This window comes from Diadema antillarum, unplaced genomic scaffold (genome assembly GCF_040938485.1).
Source record: "Diadema antillarum isolate AM-2024a unplaced genomic scaffold, OU_Dant_1.0 seq00001165_RagTag, whole genome shotgun sequence".
Classification (NCBI taxonomy): Eukaryota; Metazoa; Echinodermata; class Echinoidea; order Diadematoida; family Diadematidae; genus Diadema; species Diadema antillarum.
The window spans coordinates 160,646-187,788 of record NW_027271972.1 but is presented as its reverse complement, the minus strand read 5'-3'; the positions used below and the strand labels follow the sequence as shown (position 1 = coordinate 187,788).

General features: G+C 40.4%; 1 protein-coding gene across 1 annotated transcript in view; it reads right to left on the bottom strand.

The window, feature by feature from the left end:
• Positions 1 to 21,177, bottom strand: part of LOC139744365 (guanylate cyclase soluble subunit alpha-2-like) — a 151,746-nt gene extending 130,569 nt beyond the window's left edge. The window contains exon 1 of the mRNA XM_071654805.1: positions 20,704 to 21,177. Coding sequence (XP_071510906.1) covers positions 20,704 to 20,940 — 237 coding nt within the window. The 5' untranslated portion in view covers positions 20,941 to 21,177. The remainder of the gene's footprint in view (positions 1 to 20,703) is intronic.
• Between the last annotated feature and the right edge of the window lie 5,966 nt (positions 21,178 to 27,143).

Sequence of the window (27,143 nt, the reverse complement as noted above, 5' to 3'; positions counted from 1 at the left end):
AACAATTTGGCCTGAATAATAATCTTTGTTTTCTTTTTTTTTTCTTGGCAGAGAGAGAGAGAGAGAGAGAGAGAGAGAAAGAAAGACAGAGCGGTGGAATTGATGCAGGGCACGAACCGTACATTCCATGGTAGCCCACACAGGCGGTGATCGCTGTAGATAGGCGCACCAGTTCAGGCCGCTGAATCAATGCATGCATGATCATACTACGATGTGATGTGCACGAGTTCCCCCTTCTGCGAACATTTGTAGGGAAAGCGGTTAATACACTCTCACCTGAATCCATCTACAGCTCATGGGAGTGTCGAAATCGCACTTGAAAAGTGTTCATGTTTTCTTCTGTTTTTCACTGTCTCTATTCATTTCATTTTTCTCCCTCTCTCTCATCTCTCTATCTATTAATCTCTCACTCCTTCTCTCCCTCTCTCACACACCCTCACTCTGTGTAAACCTTGTCTGGTCTTTCTATCTCTCTCTCCTTTGAGGCGGAGTGATGTGTTTGCTTCATATGCGGGGACGTATGCCAGCGGACATGTCTTAGCATATCCGAGAGTGTGCAGAGGCCAAAGTTGGTTTCTTTTCAGAGCGGTGCGCGTTGGTCCGTCTTTCCCTTTGTTCTTGCCGCCTATACAGCTCGCCCGATTGCCATCGCGCTTGTGCGTCTACGGGTATGCGTGTATCAAAGTGTGTGTATGTTTGTGGTATAATAATGATGTGTTTGTGTGTATGTGTGCGTGTGTGTTTGTGTGGAGGGGGGGGGGGGTTGACCATTGCTTCGTTAATAGCAGCGCTAGGCAATACACTCCGTCATTGTCAGTAAGGTGACAGAATGTTATGCGATGATTAACCTTGCATGTGACAGTAGATTCGTGTAAAATAAAAAGATGAAGACTGCGCTTTCTACATTATTCCAGTCACTTCCCTCCCCCCCCCCCCCCCTAACTTGAAGTTGCACGCCTTTCTGTGAGTCCTCTATTAATTACCTACGGTGTGTTGGCATGGCGAGTGAAGCACAGCAACGTCATGGTGAAGCGAAGCAGTATGGGAAGGCAATGACCCACACACCTGCTTGTCCGACTGAACAATGAGAAACTTGGGGGAGTTATTAATATCTCGCGTAGCCCCCCCCCCCCCCCTTCCCTTGGGGGTTTAGGCCCCTTTGATACCATTCCATGGGGACAAGACGTCATCAGATAATAATGGGATTATTACAGAGGAAAGATGTGCTCACAAACCATACACTACCATACATTGTCTATTATACATATGTATACACTGTATGTATATATATATATAATGTGTATCATATATATCCTATATATGATTTATGATGCACTAAAATTATATCTCTTACATCTTTTAGAGTTTCTGCCATTCTATTTATGACACAATAGTTGCAAAGACAAAATGTCTGTAATGTACTTCTATATCAAGAAGTCTGTTATAATGTCTTTGCTTGCTTAATTTTGCAAAATAAAATAAAATGCTGTTTTGATTTTTTTTTTATGAAAAGGTTAGAATGGGATATCTTCATATTACACTTTGCTAAGACATATCAACTTTTGAAGAGTGTTTGAATAGATGTCTGCGGATTTATATCCACAACTTGGTAAGGAATCCGCCCTAATCTTCATCATTCTCAAATGAGGAGAGGACGTCGAATATCAGCATGTAAAACTAAAGAAGGTAACAAACAACAGCTATGAATGCCAAAAAGAGAGAAAGTGCAAGGAAACCGGGTCAACAGAAATTGGGGGATAAAGTGAGCCTCAGCGAAAAAACCTCGAAGCTGATTTGATGAATCACATCCAAGAGACAGATTGTGTGAAGACGACGCATCGCAAAAGAAAAAGGGCCAATTGCGAAGTAGGCGGATCCCTTGGTATTATACTCGGATTGCCCGACGAGTGCGAGTTTACACCACTAATCCTCGGACGGGATGGGCCAGATTAATCGCTGGTAAACGGGCGATGCCTTTTGCAAGTGCATGTTCGACTGGAAACAAGGAACAGTGGTAACAGTAATGATGTAAGACGAAAGCATCGCAAGATTCTTTAAGAGAATGAGAAAGAGAAAAAGAAAAAAAAAAGAGTTGGAGAGGGGAGAACTAGAGAGGGAAAGAGAGAGCTAAGGGAGAGAAACGGAGAGGGAAGGAGATAAAGGGCAAGAAATATTCTGTTGTGTCTCTTCGGTAATTAGGAAAGTTAAAAGATTTACTGGCTGACTGAACGCTGACTTGAAATGCACGTTCCCTATACTTGCATTTTTTTCTTCAAATCCTCACCACGTCAGATACTGTAAGTCACATTAACATATAAGCACTTTTACTAACATGCACATTTCTACGCGCTTCCCTTGAGATTTGTACCGGCTAGAAATACACACAATCCTCACACGAATGTGATTCGAAACTCGATCGACTTATAGGTCGGGTGTATATCAACGCCTAAAATCAACCGAGCTGGCTAATTATAAAGACGTCATTGTAAAAGACGTGCCTAGCGACCCCATTTTTTCTGCAGAAAAGTATTCCTTTCATTTTCCTTAATGAAAAAGACGCGGTGCCAGGTAAGGTGACGGGTACTAAAGAAATTGTCGGGTTCCGTGAAAGGAAATGTAAACCAAATCAAACGAAAATTGTTGTATGCCGAGTCTAAAAAAATAAAACGTTACCACAGTGAATGTGTGAAAAAATAGTAATCTCTGTGCTACGTGGCGACTGTAACTGACTGAGAAATAATGTTATGTTGTCTTTCCTGCATTGATGTAAACGAATGTCAATTTAGATTGCGATTTCAGAAAGCATACCAGGTCTGCTTCAAACACCCCGCAAGCGTTTACAAACATAGACAGGCTTGGTTCTTTTTTTCAATGTTTGGATCTAATTGGATTCAAATAAGACAAGGAGAAAAAGAAAGGCTGACTCAAGAACATATTAACAGATTAACTGAAATGTGACCACCATGTTCGACCAGACTATTTTACAATATCTCAGAAACACAGGACAAACAAAATAAAACGGCAAAGCAATGTGGAAAAAAATAGATAGAGGGAAAAATGGGTTTAGTGTTCAAAGGCATTTACAAATGAAACAAAGGACAGCGAGAAACAATTCCCCGAGACATCATATCAAGTGAGACTTTTATTCCGGATCTAACGAAACTGATTCCCAATGTATTTGGAAGGAGGGAAGGGAAAATGGAGAAGTCGGAGGAAGTCATGAATCGAGTTCACTTGGCTGGTTGGATACAGATTTCCCCACAACCTGCTGAGAGATAGGGTAATATTCCTCCATCTATCGTCGCGTTCTAGCATTCCTCCACCTAAATTGGACAGAAGAAGAAGACAGCGTGTGCTCTCAAGGATTCCAAGCTTTAGATTCCAGAGAAAATAAAGCAAGAAAACATGCGAGTGAAATTATTTGCCCGGCGTTTTTAATGTCCCGCGATCAAACATGTCAACATGCCATGGTAAACATCGACAGTAAGTCCTGTCAAGATACTGTTTAAGGTTTACCCAAAATGCCCGAGCCGTAATCAAAAACTTGTTTAGATTGCTGGTAGCCAGTGCCGGGTAATTGTCTTCATTTGAGAGCCCACTTTGTTGATTTAGCGAGACGCCATTTTGCCACGGATACCAGTGCTTCGAGCGTCTTCTGTTACAACAAACATTGACAGCGACGAAAATGAGCGCTAAATTTGAATATCCTCCTCTGACTGCAGCCAATAACGGTAGATGCGTCTCTACCCCACCCTAGCCTTCCCGAGCGCGTCAACTTAGATTCATCTTGTGATTCGATTCGAATGCCAATATGTTGTCATCCTGGCTTTGTAGCGTAGGTTTGTTGAAAGAAGCAGTTGGTTTGGTAAATTTTAAAGATTTACAAAAGAAAGGAATGCCAATCTATGCCTCCATGGGGCTAATTTAACAACACTCAACACACGCTTTGTACATTCTTATTCATTCATTCTATAGGTGCTTTTTGTCTGGTATAAACATTTCAGTATCAGAAAAAAATAAACGTGCCATGAGAATATCAAAAATATATATCCCTCACATAATGACAAAAAGCCGAGAGTCTGGAGTTAAGCGTTTATTTTGCTGAATGAAATCACGGTCATGCAATTCTGAGTAGCCCAATGTTTTTTTTTTTATCTGCTTGATAAATTAACAGTGAAGTTTGCTACGCAGCTGCAAGATTAATCAATCTAAATTTGGCTGTTCTCAAAAAGCGAACTTGTGATTTCTAGATTATGATGATTGAAGTTGATATTAACGTGCTTTGCGTAGCATGTAGGCCAAAATAACATTTTTGTTGCCTCCTTTTATTTCTCGCCTTGGGGCATCTCGAAGTTGCTTTAAGATGACAAGACATTGTCCCCATTTTTGCCATTATAAAGTCACAATTTCATTTTGGCGTATTCATGTGCCCTTATTAGATCTATGGGTGTGTTTTCAAATGATCGAGTGTCTGCGCATGAAGCCGCATGAAGTTGCAGAGAAGTCCGATTATTAAGGGGTCGTATTAAAAGTTGCCGGAGAATCATTCAAGAATCAATGCATCTGAAACACCCGCCAGAGGTACATTGATGAATGCAAAAAGCGTCTCCAGATCTCTCTGATGGGGACTCCTTTCACGGGTGGAGCGGGAGGGAAGTGCATAAGTGAAATATGGCGAGGACTGCAGAAACGCAGAGGGCAGATTTATTGGGAGTACATGATACTCAATGCATAAATGACGCAATTATGCGACATTTGAATCTCCCAGGAATTAAAGATAATGACAATGAAATCGTTCATCTTGTCATCTTAATGCGTTCGCCGATTGATACTTGGGACTTAATAGTCGCACAGAATGTTGCTGTGTTATAGATTTCAATAATTACCTAATTAGGCTGAGTTCGGGTTTTTTTCCTCTTCAAGTTACCCTTATCGGCACCTTTACTTCAATTCAATTCAATTCAATTCATTTATTTTCGTTCTTTTTTCCAAGATACCTTTATGATGACCTCCAAATAGGTCGGCATCATTACACAAAAAAGACACTCATTGGCATTAGTTGCCGAATGTAGAATGAATAGTCACACAATTAGATTTGAATAATTACAATCAATTTGGTTGCCAATTTTGGGTTAGGTCACGGTTAGTCAACAGGTTCAGAATTACTCTTTTTCCTACATAATTATGTAGGATTATAACATCATTTTCATACTGTCAAGAAATGTAATAATGATGATCATTATAGGCCGTAATTATAAAAATTTCGATAATGTTTATAATAATAATAATAGTAATAATGAAGATGATGATAATAATAATAACAATAATAATAATTATAATAATACACTGTAACAGGAATAAAAATATATATGAAAATAATAGTCATAATAACATAACCTCTTCATGATAAGCACTGCTCTCCCTGAGGGAGCTGCGATTATCATTATTATGAGCCCAGCTCTACCAGGTACCAATTTCAAATACACTCCTGGGCCAAGAGGGACATTGGGAGTTTATCATCTTGTCGATGGGTGAACGCACTAAGCAGGATTCGAACCCAAGATATTCTGTTTACAAGTCCAGAGTCTTATTCACCATCACCACCACGGTACTCTCATAAGAGAAAGTTAAACATAAACTATAATTTACACCCTACAGTAAGAATTATAACCACACATAGCTATTGTATGGCACAGTCATAAAGATCACTACCTCACTATACACATATAGACAGTAGTGAAAATGCATGATACGTGTTACCAGAGGTCTACATTCGAATCATGCTTTATGATATACCAATGTGTACACTGACAAGTTAGTTCCAGAGGGTATTTGACCCCCCCCCCCCAAAAAAAAAAAACAACAACAACAACAACAACAACGAATGGCCACTTTTAAAGAGAATATCACATGGGCTGCCTATACTGTTAAGAAAGCAAAGACACTTCAGACGAGCCCATTAGTCCGTTCTATGAAAGAGGATGATGATGCTTCTAAGAAGACAACCATGAGTTAGTTAGAATTTCACGTCTTGACGCTCTTCCTCTTTCGCCACTCAAAGCTCTGAGAGCTGTCTTAAGTATGTTTACATACGAGGATAAGTAATTAGAGGACTTTCCTTCGATGACATTAATGCATAATAATTATGACACTTTATATCCCTGTCACGGGGTTGGGCTTGGTGCTCAAGTATCATTCATAAACAGCTTTCAAGTGACTGTAAGGCTATCTACGACCATAGAGAAAGTCTTCTTCGTCGAGTTCGGCAATTAAAATCACCAAACGGAGCGTAGCGCCATTCTGGCGTCATCACGGGTTAGGATGTTGAGTGGGAAAAAGAGAATGAGGTATTTCCTCTGTGGATCACATAACATCCACGATTCCGCGTCCCATCCCCCCCCCCCCTCCTCTCTCTCTCTCTCTCCCTCTCTTAACACGTCAGTATGTGTATCTTAACGACTATAGACATGATTTCATGACAAGTGTGAAAACACTTGAGTTGGAAACGAATTTCCGCCTGAATTACAGAATGATGCTCCCTCCCCCACTCCGTACACCCATGTCATGCCATGCGTCGATTGAGTCAGTGACATGAATGTGTGCACTGTGATTTATTGTGCACTGAAAAAAGAAGAAGGAAGGTCTAAAAGTTGCTAAAAAGCAAAGTTTGACTTGCGAGAATAGTATGAACAGAAAGTGTTTCTGTACCGCAGTGATGGATTAACTGACAATTTGTAAAACACCCCCGCTACGTAGTGATGCATTCTGATCAGTACTTTGATTGCAAAGTATAGACGATTATTCCACAAGCAAAGAAGCATGTCTTGACATTGGAATCAGGTGCCCCCGGGGAATCTCAACTGTGGAAAGTTCCACAAGATTAGGCAACTATTTTACCCGGTTAGAGAACTAATTCTGATGAACCATTCTTGCCCCGGAACTCATTTATCACTTATGTCTAGTCTTGCCGTCGCGCAAATTTGAAAGGTCATGTTTATTCACTCGCTGGCCTGGGCCTTGCCCGTATTTACCATACCTTTTCTCCGTGTGACATTTTGGCCACGTGTTGTTTGTTGGTAACCGCCTTTCAGTGGAATTTAATCTCAAGATACCTTCAGCTAATATTCAATTTCTATGTCTCTCATCGCGTAAGCTTCCATAATGCAATAATGACACAAGATAGATAGATGGGTAGATAGCTGGACAAAGAGAGAGAGAGGCCTCAGAAAGAAAGATGGCAAGAGAGAAAGATCGAGGAAGACGAAGAAGGAGAGAGAGTATACATTATGTAAACAAAGGTGACGATTGCAGAAATCAACAGGAGATAAGATACTCGAGGCTGACATTACAGCCCAACCAAGGCTTGATACTCTCCACTGGTGTGAAGTCGTTTACACCGTATACCTATTTCGGGATCGGGAACACTGTTTTATTTAGACGAAGTGCAGTAATTCTCACACGACTCCAACATGTTCCTAAATTGCACACACCTGCGTTCGTAGAAACTCTCCAGTGGACCATGCCAAAACCCCAAATTAGTTTTCCCCATTTACCTGTGCCAATTTCGACGGTGTGTAGTGTTCCCCTCAGTCGTATATCATCCTTCACTGTTTTATTGCATATCATGTGGATATAAATATTATACTCGATGTTATAAATAATTCCCTCGTACAGACACATATCGACTTAAAGAAGCAGACATAGCGTCTCGTTGCGTCACGTTTCTAAGAATTATTAATGAACATTTCGCATTGATTAATCTAACATAATGTATTGCTAACTTTTGAAAAAAATACTGTGCTTTCGAGAGAAAATTTCGCACTTGAATTAGGCCTACATTTTCAAGTCGCGTTTCGTCCCTGTCTTTTCTAGACAGTTTGTTCGTTAGGCAGGTACACAAGGAATGTAACGTTATACTCGATGAAACAATTCTCACTTTGTAGAGACACATGGAAACTAAAAGAAGCAGAGGTTAGTGCCTCCTTGCGTCACACGTGTGTGTGTATTTTGTATAAGATATACCAGTGAAAGTGAAGGACCGTGTTAAAGTCGTAACTACAAACGATGGCTAATTGTTCGAGATGTTATAGCAATAGGTGAATGAACGAATGGTTGTTGCAAAGTCTTCGATCTATTCGTGTCTGTGTGTTCTTGTGTGTCTATGTGTGTCTCTGTTTAGTAAGCATATTTGATGTAGCTTCCGTTTGACTTGCGCACATCGGTAGAACATTATTGACTGAGGACAAAAACAAAACAACAAAGTAGATCAATGTTTGAAAGTGGAATGCTGCTTTTTCTCTCACTTGTATAATAGCCCAATAAATTTCCAATAAATCTCACCAGAACATGCTGTCTAAACCCACATTTCTCCCTCTTCGTCTTGTTAACGTAAAAACTTCCAATTCTTGATATATCCGCATGAGATTTGATTCCACGCCCCCCTTGTTTGCAGCTTATTTGATTTCACCAAGGGGTTGTCTCTATATATAGTTCTCAAAATTAGTAGAGAGATTGTCACAAGCCCAGTCATGTTGAAAACGAGGTTAATCACATAAATCATGTTTCAATTCTCCACTCAAAACGAATATAAAAAACCCGAGACACGCTCCTTTCGGACATAAGACAAAAAGACGGGTGCACTTCACAAGCTCGACATCCATCATTGATACGGCCCCATAGCCCGCAATTCATACTGCCCACGAGACATACAGCCCACGAGCTAGACACTGAGTGAACAAGGCCCATGAGTTCGACATCAACTGAAATAGGCCAACGACCTAGACACCAGACAAATAAGGCCCATGAGCTCGACTCAAGGCAAACAAGGCCCACGAGCTCGCCATTGGATCATGGGGCTTGATTTATGTAGTGTTGAGCTTATGGGCCTTTTTTGTCTAGTGTCGGGATCGTGGGCCTTACTTGTCAATAGTGAAGAACTCTTGGGCCTAATTTGCCTACTGTCGAGTTCATGGGTCTGTTTATTTGGTGTCTAGCTTGCTGTATGACTCGTGGACCTTTCTTTTTTTTCAATGTCTTGCTCGTGGGCCCTATGACTCGTGGGTGTCACGCTCCTGGGATGACCCCCAACGAGACGATGATGTGAGTTAGTTCTTATTGATGTAATTTTTTTTTTCAAAACTCGTGGCTGTACAAAAGAAGTGAGAAGTGCATTAATGTACCCCTCAACTGTTTCGAAGTTGGGCTGCGGTCCCGCGGTTGCTCTAAGAATCAAGATAAGAAAGTCAGCCGCGATCTTGGCGCTCGCCAGCATCGTTATCTGATGAAGAGCAACGACCGAAACAACCAGTGCTACACACCAACAAGTTGCAAATTCGCCGTGCCAAAAGTTCGGTGTAAAGCACTTTGGACGGCACCATCGACCATTTTTCTTCTTTTTTTCTTCTCTAAATAAACACCAACAGAAAGTGCTGGATATACGCAGATGAAATAAACTCACTGTCTTTCTTCTTACGTTCTTAGATAATCGTTACAAGTGTTACAATAGAACTCATAGGAATGCATCACTATTTGAGAGAAAGCAGGAATTTTTTTTTCGGAATTCCCCTGTTTTGTGTTTGTGCGTGTGTTGTTGTTTTTTGTATCATCATAATTATATATTTTATTCAGTTTGTTGCTGCATGACATTGTTTCGTCATGAAATAGATAGGCTATGAGACTGATCTTTTTTTATCAATTGCCACAATTGGTTATTTCATTGTCTTATTTGACTCCGCTCTCACGAGTAAACACAACTTATCATCAATTATTATTATTATTATTATCATTATTATTATTATTATTATCATCATCATTATCTATCATCATCATCATCATCATCATCATCATCATCATTATCATCAGAAATATTTCTCTGTGTCAGCAGTACGGGAGTGGGAGAAGAGTACAAAAGGGGTTACAGAATTGATAACCCCCGTATGAAAAAAAAAATTGGTTGAATGAAATGTACTAATATTTCTCGTGCATCTTACCATTACTGCGTTTACTGGCAAATTCACACATTTTCTTTCAAATTCTAACGCAGCGTCCGTCAGCGTTAGACAACATCTTGTCAGATGATGATTACTGACTATGATTATCTGGGAAGTACAAAAGTATAGCAGGAGGGGAAGGGGGAGTGAGAGACTTGTTCCAAAAGAAGGCGGCTTCCAAATAGATGCAGATGAAATAGTTATGAGCGAGGCATTGCATAATGGAGTAGTTTTTAGGATTTGGAGAATGTATTTGTTGCTGTTGTTGTTCCTATACCGACTGAAATCAAGTTGAAAGGTAATATTTTGATTCCTTGTAGTGATCAAGATAATGCTCTATGATGTGGTATTTCCATTGTAACGGTGCATTTCAGGCCAATTGCATTCAGCTGCATATTTTGAGTGTGGCGTGCTGATTCTTAAAGGTTTTTTTATTTCCTCGCCATTCAATCAGCCTAAGGGTAAGTTTCATCACTCTCAGCACAAAACAGAATCAGCATATTCCGATCGATGTACAAAATCTGGGATTCCTGTTTCGAGAGAGAGAAAACACCGTGTGCTGTGATCCAGCAACAGTATTGTTGCTGCGCCAGCAGCTGTGAACAGAGTTTTTGATTATGATGGATACGCCAAAAATCTGAGGTCGTGTGAAGAAGGCTAGTTAGCGTGCATTATACACCAATCAATCCAGTCCGCCTAACTGCGCAATGACCTATTAGAGGAAAATCGGCCTAATTTATTAAATCAATCCTATCCCTTTGAATCAGGTTCGAAACGTTCCGGAGTCCCATGAGTGAGTCTAGGGCTCATCGCGCTGTCGCACATCTGTTGACTAATTGCCAGTATGTACGCAATGCCACATTTCAGTCAAGTTTATCCAGTAAATTCATGAGCGTACGCCTTTGGTTTTTTTTTTTCTTCTTGCGTTTTCCCCCAACCTAGCATCTTTACAACAGACGATAAAGTTCAGCCAAGGGCGACGCGTATCCTTTCTCACCCTGCATTGTTCCCGGTTTGCATGTTTCCCCTAGACGACATGTAAACGTACATGAAGTCGAGCCATGATCGGTAGACGGTGCATGTCCATCCACATTTTTTTTCTACCTATGGTTTGGGGCTGCCTGATTGTATTAGACCAATATCGTGAGGAAGGAATGGGTTGTGGCTAATGAGCCAATTTGTAATAGCAAAATATGATGGAGTACCATGCCCAATGTAGGTCAGTCATTAGCTAATTGCATCATCCTAATTTCGTTATGGTTGTTTTCGTTTTTGATGGCTTTTGTACCGTCTTTAACTTTCATGAAAGTTTCATGAAAGTCGGCTGCATGCAAAACTAAGCGCATTATTTCAGTGTTTCAGTTAAATAAGCACACAAACACACACACACACACACACGCACACACAACATAAACACATGTACGGGAATGCATGAGCCCGCGCAGTTCATATACACAACCCCTCAAATGATCACAATGTGATACTGATGTTGACTGCAGCCGGAGGGAATACCTCAGACTGATGGTATGTTATCACGTATAGCCCAAGGCCATCCAGAGATATATAAATCATATATTGCACGTTAACGGTTTTGCCAATTTTACTTCAAACTATGCGACATATTTCATAACATTGACCCCCGGGCATTGGCCGGTGTAAACTTTTCGGGGTGTGGCAGAATAATATTATCGTCCTCTATAATATCATCTGGTCATTATTATACAGATATTGCCTGTTTAGAGATGTAATATAAGACGCATACATTCCCGCGGGAGGTATGTTTTTCACCCAAGAGATTATATTTCATATGATCGCGCCTCGAGGGAAAAATAGATTGTCAAGTGTTATGAAAACTGTATTACAACGATGGACATAACAATATATTGTATGTTATACACTTTACGGTCTACATGAATACACACCATTTTATGCTACTGGGAAAGAAAACAGAATTCAGTGTAAAGAAAAAGTTTATAAGACCACAGACTCCGCCTTCATCATCTTTCTGCAAAAGCCTTCAAGCCATTTACGACAACGACGCTTTTGAAGTGACCCGATATCCATTTCACTGGACAGAGGGATATAGACAGAGAAAAGGACAGAAAGGGGTGGAATAGTAAACCCACTGGAATCGAATAAAAAAGTGGCTCTATAGACTCACTCTAAGGGGTGAAAATGAAATTAAGTTTGACAACGCATCCCGCTTTACAGCCCATAAGTTTCCCTATCATGGTCACTCCTCGTTATGTTTCGGAACAGTTGGTGCCATTACACGCAGCGTGCTGTTACTCACATCACGTATTACCGCAATTTATGGTACAAGGAGCGCTATACGAATCGATTGCAGCCTCCACCATAAAGACCCAATCCAATTACACATATAATGGCGCTTCCCCTTTAATACGGGAACACAAAACCCGCGATATCACCCGAATTCCCTTCATAAGTCTGGCCGGTTGAATTCAATTATTCTCAAACCCCCTTCCCCCTGCCTGATAACTGCGTTATTCCATGTCTGCCTCTTGAAGGGGGCGGGGATACCGCGTGGCTGCAGTGCAGTATAAGACCTCCTACCGTATATGACTTGTACACACCGTTGAAAATCGGGAAATCAATGGACGGGCGTGCTGGGAATGAGTTCTGCTCCGCATTCTCTATCTTCTCCTTTAGATTAAGCCGACCTCCGCTCAGAAAACGGCGAAAATGAGTTACCGCAAGGCACTCCATAAAAGATATATTGCAACTCAACTCCCCCTCAAAAAAAAAGCAACAAAAATACACACAAAACAAAACAAAAACAAGACACACTCCTGGTGGCTGATTCTCATGCAGGTCTAATTGCCCAATCTCATCTACACCTGACCAGGGATTCTTCCGGGTTTTTTTTCTTCTTCCTCGATAATCGTCGATGGATAAAAGTTAATGTGAATTTTTGATGTAAATCGATACAGCCAAGTATGATGATATTAACTGTAGTAGTCTCAAGTCTATGTTTCCCATGTACGATGGGAAGCATGGATTATTCAGCTGGTCAAATGAGGTGTTGTACTTTCGTGTAATTCATAACTTCTTAACAGCCAGTTTAATGGTGGAGATAAGTTAACCAGGGGCCACACAATATCATATTTACCGAGCTGTTCACAGCATCGATAGAAAGAATGCGTCGTTATGAGAGCGGCAAAAAATGCGTCTCGTAATACGCGGGAACGAAATGGCTCAGGTGGTCTCCGCTCCTGTAATTGTCGTATTCGTAACAAATGATGTGTATCGCTCGATTCAATTTAGGCTTCATACAAGTCTATACTTGATGGAACACGAATGGAAATAATCAGGAGATGTCCTTCGACATTCACGGCTTACAAGTTTTCGAGCGATGAAGGTAATATCACGCGAATGAGCTGGAATAAAGAGAATGCGATGCAATTTGACACCGTAGACGTTTTTCAAGGTTGTACTTTATCAAGATAGAAAAAAAAAAGTTTCATTCCTTTACAACTCAAGTCATCTAGCTGCTTCCAGAGTGCCATTGTATTCATGAGACTGGCTGAAAGCTTATCAAAGTGTCATCTTACTCAAGATCGAGCAGCTTTTAGTCTCAGCAGGGAATCATTTCTTCCAAAGGCCTAAAACACTATAATGTTGGATTTTTACAATCGTATAGCTGTCACAAGCTAAATGGTCTGGGGCGGGTAACGGTTTTTGGGTAACTTTTAAATGCCCTGTAAAATTAAAGGAGAAGTAAAAGACTTTTAAGTCATTTCGATTGTTTGGTTCACTTTCAAATCCTGCCTACATCTTACTCTCTAAAAAAATCGAGTGAAAATATTCACTCTTGAAGGAGTGAATACAAAAAAGAGTGAATTTAGAGTAAAATTAGAGTGAATTTTGAGTGAAAATGTTCATTTTCACTCATTTTGGAGTAACCTCAGGGATCACTCGAAGATATTGGAGTGATCCCTGAGGTCACTCCAAATAAAATTCACTCCAATTTCACTCTATATTCACTCTTTTTTGTATTCACTCCTTCAAGAGTGAACATTTTCACTCGATTTTTTTAGAGAGTAAAGGGATGGTATAGTATTGGTGGGGATGAGGATTGGGCTTTTGAAATTGTGCGATATACAAAGAATATCGGGCCGGCCATCTTTTCAAGCAATGCTTATAATGGCGGCCCTCTGCATAATCGTTTCTTAACTATAAATGTTATTCTTATCACTGCTGCATAGACATGCATACTGTACATTAAATCTCTTTCATATCGTTGTTTATGCAAGTCAAAAGACTGTGTTAAATTTATTTTATATATTTCCTACATGTTCATGATTATGTACTTATATGTATCGTGGTTCATGCAAGTCAAACGACTCTGCGTTGAATTTACTTTGTATATTTCCTGTATCTTCATGATTATGTAACTTATGTATATTGATTTGCAGAAAATAAAGTATCTATCAAACAAACAAACCGCTCACGAAATAGTACAGAGCAAACCATTCAAAGAGGAATTAAAAGTTTATTTGATGAAAATCAGTTTTGGAATGGCTGAGGTATACAAAAACAAAGTAAAACAAAGCGATCGTAACAAAAGGTGAATATCAACTTTTATAAGGATCGCTCTGTTTTGGATATCTCAGTCATTTTAAAACCAATTTTCATCAATAAAGGTTGAATTCCTCTCGGAATTACATACTCTTTCATATTTCATGTAAGAGGCTTCTCATTGTCTCACCAAAAAATGTTAGAAACCTAAGTTAGGTCGCAACCAAAACTATAGTATCCCTTTAAGAGTTGAATTTGGAACACGTTATCTTAATACAAAGGAAAATAAATACCATTTTTCAGAGACATTCCGGCAAGATTGGGATGGTCTATAACACTGGAGTGGAGGGGAGTGGCAGCCTTCTTTCAAAATCCGTTTTCATTAGAAATGCGGCACTCTCACAGATTGATTCAGGCAATAAACAGTGACCTACATTCTACTGAATGACAGGGAAGGACAATCGAACTTTTCAGCGATTGTACGAGTAATGACAAAATGTGTTCGCGATAATAGCCACATGTAGAGGAGACTGAATCTTCGAGCCAGATGGCTGAAATGAAAGATATCTATCACCGAAATCAACGGCTGTTTGCTGTATAGTCAGCAGTTAATCAGTGGAATCGACAAGATAGCGCTTTCGTGGAGTGCTGTGATATTGAATAAGCAATTTACATTCGACGGAACGCAACGAGGACGTGACATTACAGATAAATGCGACCGACATCAGTTTCATTTGAAGCGCCGGCTGACGGATGGATATCCGAAGCGCGCATGCGCCCGTCATGTCACGCTGGCTGCGCATGCGCATAATTTTGTAGTCACATGACTGTTAGTGAAACTGCGAGGAAGAACAATACCAACAAAAGCATAATCAAATTGGATGAAATCACTCTGAGGATTCATGCAAGTGTCCATAATTGTTGTTGTTGTTGTTTTCTTAATAATGCGATATCACTTGCTGAGTGATTGCACGTGAAACAAAAACAACAGTAGAGCAATGACAACTGTAGTTTTGATATAATTTTATTCATGTACCTCTCTACCCCTTCCCCCAAGGTTTAGCTAAATATTTGCGCTAGACGTGCATGAGAACAAAGATGTCGAGTCGACGGCGAATATTAACTCATGGCTACTGGGCCCAAACAATGTGTCATGTTAGCCGGACCGATATTGCTGCATTTTAAACAGTCTAGGTTAAGGCTCTGAAAGAAAGTGGCTCCGCCAAAATGCCTCAGAAGACATCGCAGCACAATTTTGAGACCTCGCACATTTCTGTATCGATTCGAGATGGCCGTTACCAGGCAACGGCAAGTAGAAGCGAACATTGATTAATCATTGAAGTTTATTCTACATCGGCAAAACATTTTGCAACTGAACGGGTGATCGTTATTTGATTTGAAATTAATATTTCTTCCTAGCTTAAACGCAGTCGCGAAGGAGGTATCGTGAAATTGGCTCCTACAAAGTTCGCTTGAAAAAAAAAAAAAATTGGTAACAGCCTGCACGGAAACACCTCGTGCTCGTTTGTTAATGATAGGCCTGTCTGATCTCCCGTGAATAAATATACGGGGGTCACGTTTGGTGTTCGAGAGTGGCCGAGAAACGGTTTTGCGGTAATTAAGCCGTAATGTAATACAGCAGCGGTCCCGCGAGATGTGTTAGCGTGCGGCTAGAGTTCCCGCCGCTGCGCGTTCTCTTGGTGTCTAGTCAGAAACGGTCGATACACGCTCCCAAGACGATGCTAAAACATCTTTTTAGAGATAGCGCATCCTTTTGCCGTGCTAAATAGAACATGGTCAAGCAAGGCAAGACTCACGCGGTAGGACCGCGCACTCAGGGAAATGATGGATTTTCATTTTATACTTAGTTTCCTTCTTAGACGGAATCAAATACTTACATAAGAAGGGCAAAGAGCCCAGACATTTTTGTGTCCCTATACTTACTGCAATTGCTTCAGTATGTGTTTGCCGGAAACCCGCGCCAAACGTAGGTTCTATTTGCACTCTTAATCGGGAAACGCGGATTAGCTGTCTATCCATCTGATAATTTAAGGAATACAAAGGGGATGGGAAGATGGAAGGAATTTGCAAGACTCATTTCAAGAAGAAGAGTAGTCCTTCCTTTTGTATCCCTTAATTATCAGTTTGGACGAGTGGTGAAGGTAAATCAATGGTAAACGATGACCTATAGTCTTCGGATTTAATTGGCTCTAGCTTGAGACATTATCATGCGCTGAAAGAACCAATAATGAGATTGAACTCAGATAACCTGTGATTAAAATTTGTAGAGGCCTAAATAATTAGGCAATCACATAACTTTTTTCATCATTTTGTTGAGGCGTTCGGGGAATATGTATCCAATTCAACACACACACACACACACACACACACACACACACGCACACGCACACGCACACACACACACACGCACGCACACACACGCACACACACACACACATACACACACGCACACGTAAATTATCTCTTATTTCAAAAAAAATAATGCGGAGCACGTGCGGATAATAGACAGAAAACTGTAATGTGAATTTTCAGCGATAAGACTTACGACCTGTGACCAACCACGATTGTTTACATGGAAAATGGCAAGCGCCCTCATGGAAACGGGTTTGTAATAAGTCTCCCTTTCATTTATTCAGTGCCCTGTGTAACAGTGTTGCCACTGTGTGTGTGAGTGTGTGTGTATTCATGTGTGTGTGTTTTCTTTTTTATGTACTCATGGTCTTACATGCTACCAGTGCCTCTGATATCGCTAAAGACTGACATTATACAGAAACTGCGGTTTCATAGGATTTTTTTCAGATGTTCCAAAATAATGAAAAATCCGTGAGTGATTTGATTAACCATAATATGAAAATACATTTTGGAACAATAGTTTTCGAATATGCTATCATGAAAACAATTAAGTTGCATGAAAGCTTTGATCCATGCTTTAGTAGGTCTGTAATGACTGCGGGATTTTCATTACGATGTCTTAATAAAATATGTTCTCTTTTCATCCACGTAAACATGGTGATATATCGCAAAGTCTGTCAACAGAGTGCCATATTTTCGTTTTAGTTAATCCATCCCAATGATAACCGTTGTCCCCAACAAATGATTGTATATACGTACTATTACATACACACGCACACACACACACACATATATATATTATATATATACTACATAATAATACTATATATATATATATATATTTAATATTATTATATATTATATATATATATATATACTTGGGATGTATTGTATTTGCATTGGATTGTTTGTTCACTTGTGGGTTTTAATGTTGGCTCAATATTTTGTGCCACAGCAAGCCCATTTGTAGAGAAAAGTTTAAGAAAGGTCGTTGTAACACATCATTTTTATGTTGACGCGCTGCCTTACTGGTGACATTTTGGTAACAGATGCGATCCTCCACTCCCCCCCCCCCCCCCCTCTCCAAACCTTGTCGTGTGATATCACGATAACCTTGACATGCCACCATAAACCCCTATACGGACATATCCTCCATTTCAATCAAGATGCTTTGAGGGGAACCGCCGGTGATGGAGGAGGAGCCTCCACGGAATGGATGCTGATGATGGTAGTGATCATCACCATGGTTATCTCACTCCGTTGTCCGTAGCCATGGTGATGGATTCATGATACTTCCGAAAAGAGGGGAATTTCTCTTTTTAATTGAAGCAGTTTAGTGGGATAATTTTGTCAAGGGAAAATTCCGATACTTAATGGCATCTTATCACAATGTGCTTCTATAGCCAACTCGCTAGCTTTCAGTAAAGAGTCAAGTATTTTAGGTCGTATAAAGTCAGTGCTGTTGATGGAGCGATACAAGCATAAAACAGGACAGAATCCATACTTTTCCATAATATCAAACGATTGCACTATTCTGGTATCCGTTATCGAGTGAGTGCCGAAGCAGTGGGGGCCGATTGATTAGTACGTATCATTGTTATCGAGGCTCTTGCTCTTTGCTTGCGCTTGGGTTACGATAAATGACAATAATCACAATTGCCGTATAACATGGAAAAGAGCCTCCATAAGAAGGTGGGGTCAATGTTCCGGTAGAATTTATTATTGCTCTTCTTAAGCTTTGCTAAAGCATTGAATTAGACTTTGGGTGAGTTGAAAGTTCGGTTCTTTGATGCTTGCAATTTGCATTTTCCTTATGTATATGCGATAACAGGGGATGGATTTTCGTGCTAGTAAGTAACACATTGATTGGTTCCATCCTAATAATGTGGGTGGAGATAAAGAAAATGGGAACTGAAGTGATGATGAGAGTGGTGATTGTAACTCTAAGTAACGGTGATAATTATGATGGTTACCAGCTAAAGATTGTATACTTACTGTACATGATTATAATGGTCTGATAGTGGTAACATATATAGTAATTGGAGCGATGTTTGTTGGTGAGCTGTTGAGCTGTAATGATAATCAGAATTTAGTCGTGCTAATGATGTTAATGTAGTGATGATGCTGATGGTATAAGTTCGGCCAATGATGATGGTGTATTGATGATGATATAATGATGGTAGCGTTAATGACAATCATATACGTTGTGGTAATGACGAAGGTATACTTGCTGTTGGTCAAATGCTGTCTAAAGTAGGTGTGATAATATGACAGTAAAGTTGTGGTACTTATGATGGTTACTGAGGAGTTCACGCAGACAGGGAGTCAACAATGACTCGACGTTTCTTGATAATCTCGTCTGCTTTGTCTCTCCTATATCTATATGTTTCCCTTCACACTTTCTTTCTGTCTATCCATCTCTTTTGTATGTTTCTCTTCATATTGCTTCGTCTGTCTCTGCATATAAGTCTTTATGCATCTTCTACTCTTTTGCTCCGTATATACCTCTGTTCTTTGCCCACTGCTAAATTGATGTGATATTAGTGTTTGGTGTAGAGGTTGATGTCTCTCGCCACATAGATGACTATCTGTATAGATCGGGCAGAACACGTTTTAGTGTCGCTGCTATAGTTATATGCTGGGTAATTCTATGCGCGGACTTACAGATAGATGGGAACTCGATTTTGGGGGGAAGGTTGCACGGCATTCCCGACTGACGCAAATCAATGGCAATTTGTCTATTCCTTCATGCAGACACGTTATCTGTCTCAACTCTCTCTCTCTCTGTGTGTCTCTCTCTCTCCTCCCTGTCCTCTGTGGAGCCTGAAACATCAAACGATTCCAGCTACTTGACATCCTGGTATAACAATAAGGTACATGAGATGGTAAATGCGCATCGACAATTTTGGGTGTATCGCTTTTCCAAGACGATAGCACAGCCAGTTACGTATACATGTATGCACCTATGTATTTGAGTATGATACATTCGACAAAGACAAAATACCTTACATACATGTGCATATATATATATATATATACATATATTTGTGTGTGTGTGTGTGTGTGTGTGTGTGTGTGCATAATCATACAATATGTATACAGAGAATACGACTTTTAACAAGTATACGTGTATCCATTTTCAATGTATCATTCTTCGCATTGATATCAGTCATACAAAGTCTGACCACACTGAGTTCATATCTTCCACTGATATCCGATGTTTCACTCTCCAAAATTCTCAAGGATAAACAAGAGTCAATCATATGAAATTCTTGTTTTATTTTTCATTCAAAGCTCGCTTCAGGTGCTACCAGTGTTGCCTTAAATTGAGGTAATAGAGTAGGACCCTACCTATCTCTGTCTATCTCTACCTATCTTTTTAATAGGTAAACTTCACTTTGAGATAAAAACACACTCATTAGACGCTTAACTCCAGGTCCTTTCATTGATTAATCGTCGTGAACGGTTTTGGCCAAGACTTTTTGAATCGAGGATGCCAAGCCACCATATGAACCGCCTCACTCCATCAAACCACAGTAATCACAATCATGCACTCATTGCCTTGTGCTATAGTGCACCAAGGCGCGTGCATAAATTGTCGCTGCATGCATGCTCACCACTCCGAAATGCCCACGGCATTGTTCTAAATTCTCAACCTCTGATTGATGAGAAACAATAGCTTTTAGGCAGACAGCACCGAGCATTGGTACCGTGCGTAAATGTATTACATAAGAGCTGCGGGCACTAGATTGTAAACATCACACGTTCAACCGACACACACGTGTTTACTATCATGACTTACCGAGGGGAAGACAACGGCTGCCAGTCCCTGGCAGAGTCCTTTCAGGTCCAGCTTTTTCTTTTCACCGTCACATCCCGACGGTAAGGTGGCCGATGTCGTCGACTCCGACCGTCCGGTAGATCGTACGGGTGACGTCGGAGAGTGGCTGGAACTCGACGATTTCCCCGTGGGTGAGGAGTCGTCGTCGCGACCCGCGGTCGGCGGCGGCGGCGACGAGAAATGGAGCGGACACGCCATGGCGCCGAAGCCGAGAAATCAAGGGAAGAGTTTCAGACTACGATTTCACCACTCAAAAAAACCTCAAAAATATTTCGTCCTCAAGTTTGGAAAATGAATGCTGCTAGCATGTTATCTCGTGTAGATGATGGCGCTTTGCTATCAGCACAAGACGATAGTGGACACAGCGTATATTACCGTGTGTTGAACCCGCTTAGCACCACACATAGAGTCCCCGTACATGCAGGTTGAAACGAGCTGATATGCCGCTCTTCAATACGCGTGTAATTCAATTGGCAGGCATACACACACCGGCTCACTAGGCAATGTAGCATCGCGGCCTCAGCGTGCAATCATATGACGCGTATAGGCTCGTTCCATACACCATTGACGTTATGTCAGTCCGAGTGTGATACGCCACTGGCTGATATGCCTCCCTCAGCCTCGTTCCGTGTCGGGACACAAGTGCCCCCCAGATCAATGCAAGGAGGGCTGCGTGTCAAGAAAACCCTCTTCAACCCACAAGTTAGCTCTTTGGTTGTTTTTTCTCTCTCTCTTCTCTGATCTTAAGAGTCGTTCTCCCCCATCCTCCTGGTTTTGTTGTTTTCCCCTAGCTACTTCACGCCTAATAAATACACACCTCTCCTCGCTGCAACAAATACTGCTTTATCCGACAATTATACCTGTCAACCTCGCTAACCACTTGAACCTCCGGGCCCTTAAGTAGATGCAAGCCCATCATCGCTCGTGGATATGAGGGGATATAGGAATGTTCCCCGATTCGATTCGCCCTGCTCGCTGGTTTAAACGGACAATTGGACATTGATGTTTCTATAATACTTCAAACAGCCTAGAGCGAATTTGGAGAGGGGGGGGGGGGGTAGCGGATAATTATAGAAATTTAGATAACAATTGGGTGGGCTCACATTCATTCCCCTGAACCACATGCAACACACACAAAAAACCCCGAAAAGAAATGTTGAATGAGGAGGCTGCGGAGGGAGGGCATTCATGATGTTTGCTGGGATGCGGATGATAATAACTATCATCACAGCTCTTCATACTGTTTCCATGACTGATTATTAATATAACATAACACTACCATAATGACATTATGATAATTGGAATAAGGATTACATCAATTAGATCATAGAAGTAAAAACAGATTGTATTGATAAAGCTGATTATGATGATAGGATTATCATGCATATAATTTCTAATCACATTTGTACTGCATTCATCGCCAGAATTATGTTCAGTATCATCGTTATTCTATTTTAAGCTTGAACTCATTGTCATTGTTAATCACAGACTAATATCATTATTGCTATCATCATTGTCATAATCACTCTAAAATAATTTGCCGTATATATATATATATATAGTGTGTGTGTGTGTGTGTGTGTGTGTGTGTATACATACATACATACATATCATATAAAGAGAGAGAGAGAGAGAGAAGAGGAAAAGATAATCGGACAGACAAAGAGCTATAGGCCTAATTAAAAGAAAGAAAGATATGTTACTCTCAACTCACCAAGAAATTAAAATTTAGAATAAACTATTTTCATTTATCAACGCATATACATAATTGTTTTTCTTGATATCACTACGCAGTTGGTGTTAATCTTGCCATTGTAAGAATAACAATTCATTTCTTCATAATATTTGGCATGAGGGTTTGGTTGTCATACAACTGAATTTTTCCCCTGCCCATATTAAAAATGTAAATTCCTTTCTCCCTTACCTTGGACCCTGGTCATTCCCTCTGACGACAGATTCTGATGTTGCTGTTGTGGTTTGCTTGTTTGTTTTGGGTGGTTTTTTTTAGAGAGAGAGAGAAGGGGGGGGGGGGGGGACAGTGCGAATTACTTCATTTGCATACCGTATCCGTCTGCCTGAATATGAATACAGTAACATTGTACTGCCTTAAGCCCTTTAAATGGCCCGGGACGCGATGGTTCGCTTCTTGTGTGCTTGTGTGTGTGTGGTTGTGAGCGCTAACACAGTCACTTAAGCCAGTGTGCCATGAATAACATGTCACCTGACAGTGGGTATTGTGTGAAAAGAACATCAACAACAAAACCTAGGGGCTACTAGGTGGAAGAGAGAGAGAGAGAGGGAAAAAATTAACGATACCACACACCGATACATCATGTTTTAGCGTTAACAGCGGTAGATTCAGATCACCATCTGATCTTTATATAATATGAGTGAAATATATTAAACTTTTTTTTTATTTGATCTTTTGATGAACGATTGTCTCCCTTTTACGGCTGGAGTGATCTGGTATACAAGGAAAGTCAAATTGTTTGTTAAAGTTGTGAAATTAAAGCAAATACTTGATTCGCACTCAGTACGTAATCCTTGCAGGTAAATGATCCCAAATAACCTTTGTCAATTACATAATGAAGACCGAATGGAGTATTTATATTACTTACATCACTTTATTATCAAAATTTCACTTGGCAAACTTCATTAATTGACATGTTGACTGTCGTGCAATGAAACATTGCTGTCTGGTTCGTACGGTTTTACATTTTTTCATTGATGGGGTATTTTTTTCACGAGATGTTCTAACCCCATGGTGGATATTCATAGGGTTCGACCTGTTCCGCCGAAAGAGGGCGTTAATGGCTTTTAATTTTCGTTCCGCGTTTCTCTTTGATTGATTTAAGTCGGGGCAGTTCGTTCGCAGCAGCTGCGAGTGTTCAGAATCTCACGCCATTTGATACCATAACGTGGATAAATTGAAATCCACCATTACTGCTTGGTTTATCACTGCTCGGTGACAGCGCATGAATGTACAAGCCAGGTGCGATCGGGTCGGTGAAATTTGAGAAGTACCAAATGGAATTTGTTAGAAGTTACTGCGTTCTCGTGGAAACATCCAGACTAAATTTAACATCAAATCATGAGCTTTCTGATCAGTTTCCTCGCTACTTGCGAATATTCGTCATAGGTTCTTTGATAAAGTTATTGCTAACAGAGTTATAACTACGAGAGGGGTTTATGTTTCTATTAATCTGTCATTTTGTGTCTTTTTGACCATTATGTACTCTGCTGCTTCGGGTCGAGATGAGGGTTGATGTTTGTCGCTTTGCCGCAGTCTTTTGCAACCATCACTGGTGGTGTCGCATTGTAGACAGCAGTTTCATGAATTAGTGTTTGTGCTACATTCAGAGTCAGGTCATGTGACCAATCCTGTCTAATGCGAGAACTAAAGTGCTTTTACGGTATCAGCACATTATTTCTACTGGGTGGTTAATTTCAAAACTATACTCTGACATCATCAATAAACATTTGATACATCGAACAGAAACATGAGTCAAACGACAGGAAAAAAAACCCCACAAAGATAGAAAGCTAATAGTTTAGACAAACTTTCGTTCGTCAGAATAGGAAAACATCTGGAAGTAAAGATAGTTCTACGGCTATTTGAAACTTATTATGCTTTTCATATGAAACGTAACGGAGCTGTCGTGAAATTGGTCAATACGACAAGCAATCCTTCGATAGATAATGATTAAGTTTGAGATTTAATGTGGATGTGTTTTGCGTAGCCAATTAAGCAGAAACTGTGATTTTTCAAGTAAAGCTCCATTAATGCACCTTTTAACTTATAATCACATTAAATCCAAATTTCAGAACAGGTATTTACGCTTCTTCTTCCTGTCACATGAACTTGAATGGAGTTATGACGGGATATTGTATATAAGGCGATGACGTCAGTAAGCAACGGATATTGGTTGTCATAGTAACTGCAAAATGTAGTTTTCTATCCATCACTTGTATAGCTGCATTATTGAAATCTAAATTTACCCTTGAAAAGTCGATGAATAACACTGCATTCGGTCAATGTTCTCTAACTGAAAATTTCTAGGTGGCATGAGACAGTTGGTCTAAGTAGGAATGTTGTCTGGATGAAGGCATAAGCGTGTGGGTGCAAGGCTAAACTACAAAGAACGCGGAAAACCTTTTTCAACATGTTCACCACGATTTAAGACGCAAACGAGCCTGCTCTTAATTCGGCATACGTCCTTCGCTGGAGGCAAAGTGGATGTACCTAACCAAGGAGGTACCTTTTTCGTCCTCCTTGGTCCCATTAGGATGAAAAAGGCATGAGCTGTGATTGGTTGCATTCTCCTGCTTGTGCGTTCGTTTGTTTGTGCGTGTGCGCGTGTGTGCATTTGAGTAGTATGGTAAGTATGTCAATGTGTGCATGATGAGTGTGTGAATGTGATCGTATTTCGGGCTATCCGATTCGTGAAACTGTATCATGATTGTCAGCTCGGTTCAATGGATTTGATACCTATGGGGAAAAAATCATTTCAAAGTGGTAGATTGAAAACAAGATCATAACTCAATCTAATGTCAACTCTTTATCTCTCCATTTCCTCTTTTAATGAAATGTCCCAATTTAGACTTTGAGAAATGCGAAAGCGTTCATATGGTAAGAAGCTTTGAAGCATGAATTATTAGTCTTCAAACTCGTGTGTTGACATTTAAGTGATGAGAATATAATCAAACGTTAATGAACTCAGCACAATTAGTTGCGCAAATCATTACATTGATTTTAATTGATATAAATGTAACTTTTTATATCTATGTTCTGAAAATGTCTCACAATCATACCATGCCGACCTACATATTTTGTCTATTACAACATAGAATTCAATCACTACATGACCAAATTAAAACGAAATTTGACTATGTGGTTCTTGAGGGCAATCTATATATTTGGGGAATTTTTTATTCCTGGAGGTTAGGAATGTCAGGTAAGGAAGCTGCGAACGAAATGAAAGATGAATATTTAGAAAAACTAGGATAAAAAACAAACAACGTGCAGATCTCAAAGTTGGACGTTGACATTTTCTAAAGGTCAAGTAAAAAGAATTGAATATTCAATTCACAATTTACCATCACATATGTAAAAGCGAGATTAGTAGATAAAATCAGAAAACATAACGGTATAAAGAAAAAAAGGTAATATAAAGGTAGAAGCAATCTGTAATTGTGAATATGAATAATAACAATATGAAGGAAAAATAGGCAAATTGCGTTGTTTTTCATTAAGCAGTGATCGTTTTCTTCTAAATGTCAGTATTACAAAGAGAGAGAGAGAGAGAGAGAGAGAGAGAGAGAGAGAGAGACGTCAAACACAGTGATTGCTCCGACTTGTCATACTGCAGATAGGATCAACTTTAAACAAGCATTGCATTGTCGTTATAAATAAGACCCCATATTGATATTTTTTAAAACATTGAACAACTTTTCCAAAAACGTTTGAAGTACTCTGTTTGTGTTCGGTATTCGCGAATTGATTGTAAATACTTCCCTCATGCACATGTAATTGTAACGCTACAGTCACACATCACACGGCCGGGTCACAAAACGAATTTGATCCGGGTGTAAATGAGCCGATTTAGTCCTAAAATGGAGGGTAATTCATGCTACAGTCACACAAGGCCGGATTTCGAACCAGGACCATAAAGAATTAAAATCATATTGACTGGTATCGAACCGTATAAAAATCCGCTTTATCCTTTAACTGAATCCTTTTCGACCCCTATCGACCCGTGCCACCCGCTTCGACCCTGCATGAAGGCAATGCGGTATACGGCAAGGGTCCATGGGGTTTTAAGGCCGTGTCACACCTTTCCGGGCAAGCAAACCGGGCTTGTTGCGAGGAGGGATTTTCCGCGGGCGGACAAGAATGTTTGCGAGTTTCGCACCTGTTCCTTACCTACTAGACACGTACTACTTACCTTCTACTTGCGTGTATTCCGTGTGACCTTTGAAACCGATCCGTTTTCTTTTACGAGCGACTTACAGGTACTGAGATGTACCTGCTTTTGAGTTGCCTGCGAGGTGCTGCTGGTAAGGGTCTCATACTGGTGTTTTGCGTGTATCTCTGCGAGCGAACCCCCATGACTCACTCGGAAAAAGTTTTGAGCATGCTCAAGGCCTTGTCATACCACATCTGGGGAAGTTTTGCGGCTTAACTTGCGGGGAAACGACTTTGCTACCCGGAGCTCTCCATAGTTGGTCCACACCTGACAGTACCTAGCGCGTATCTCGCCTGTAGTTGCCCGGAGGTGGGCACGCAAGTCCGATTTAACCGCAGCCAAGTTTTGAGCATGACCAAAAATTTTTCCGGGTGAGTCGCGGGAATGCCCGGAGAGGTCCACGCAGAACGCCAGTAGGAGGCCCTTAGCGGCAGC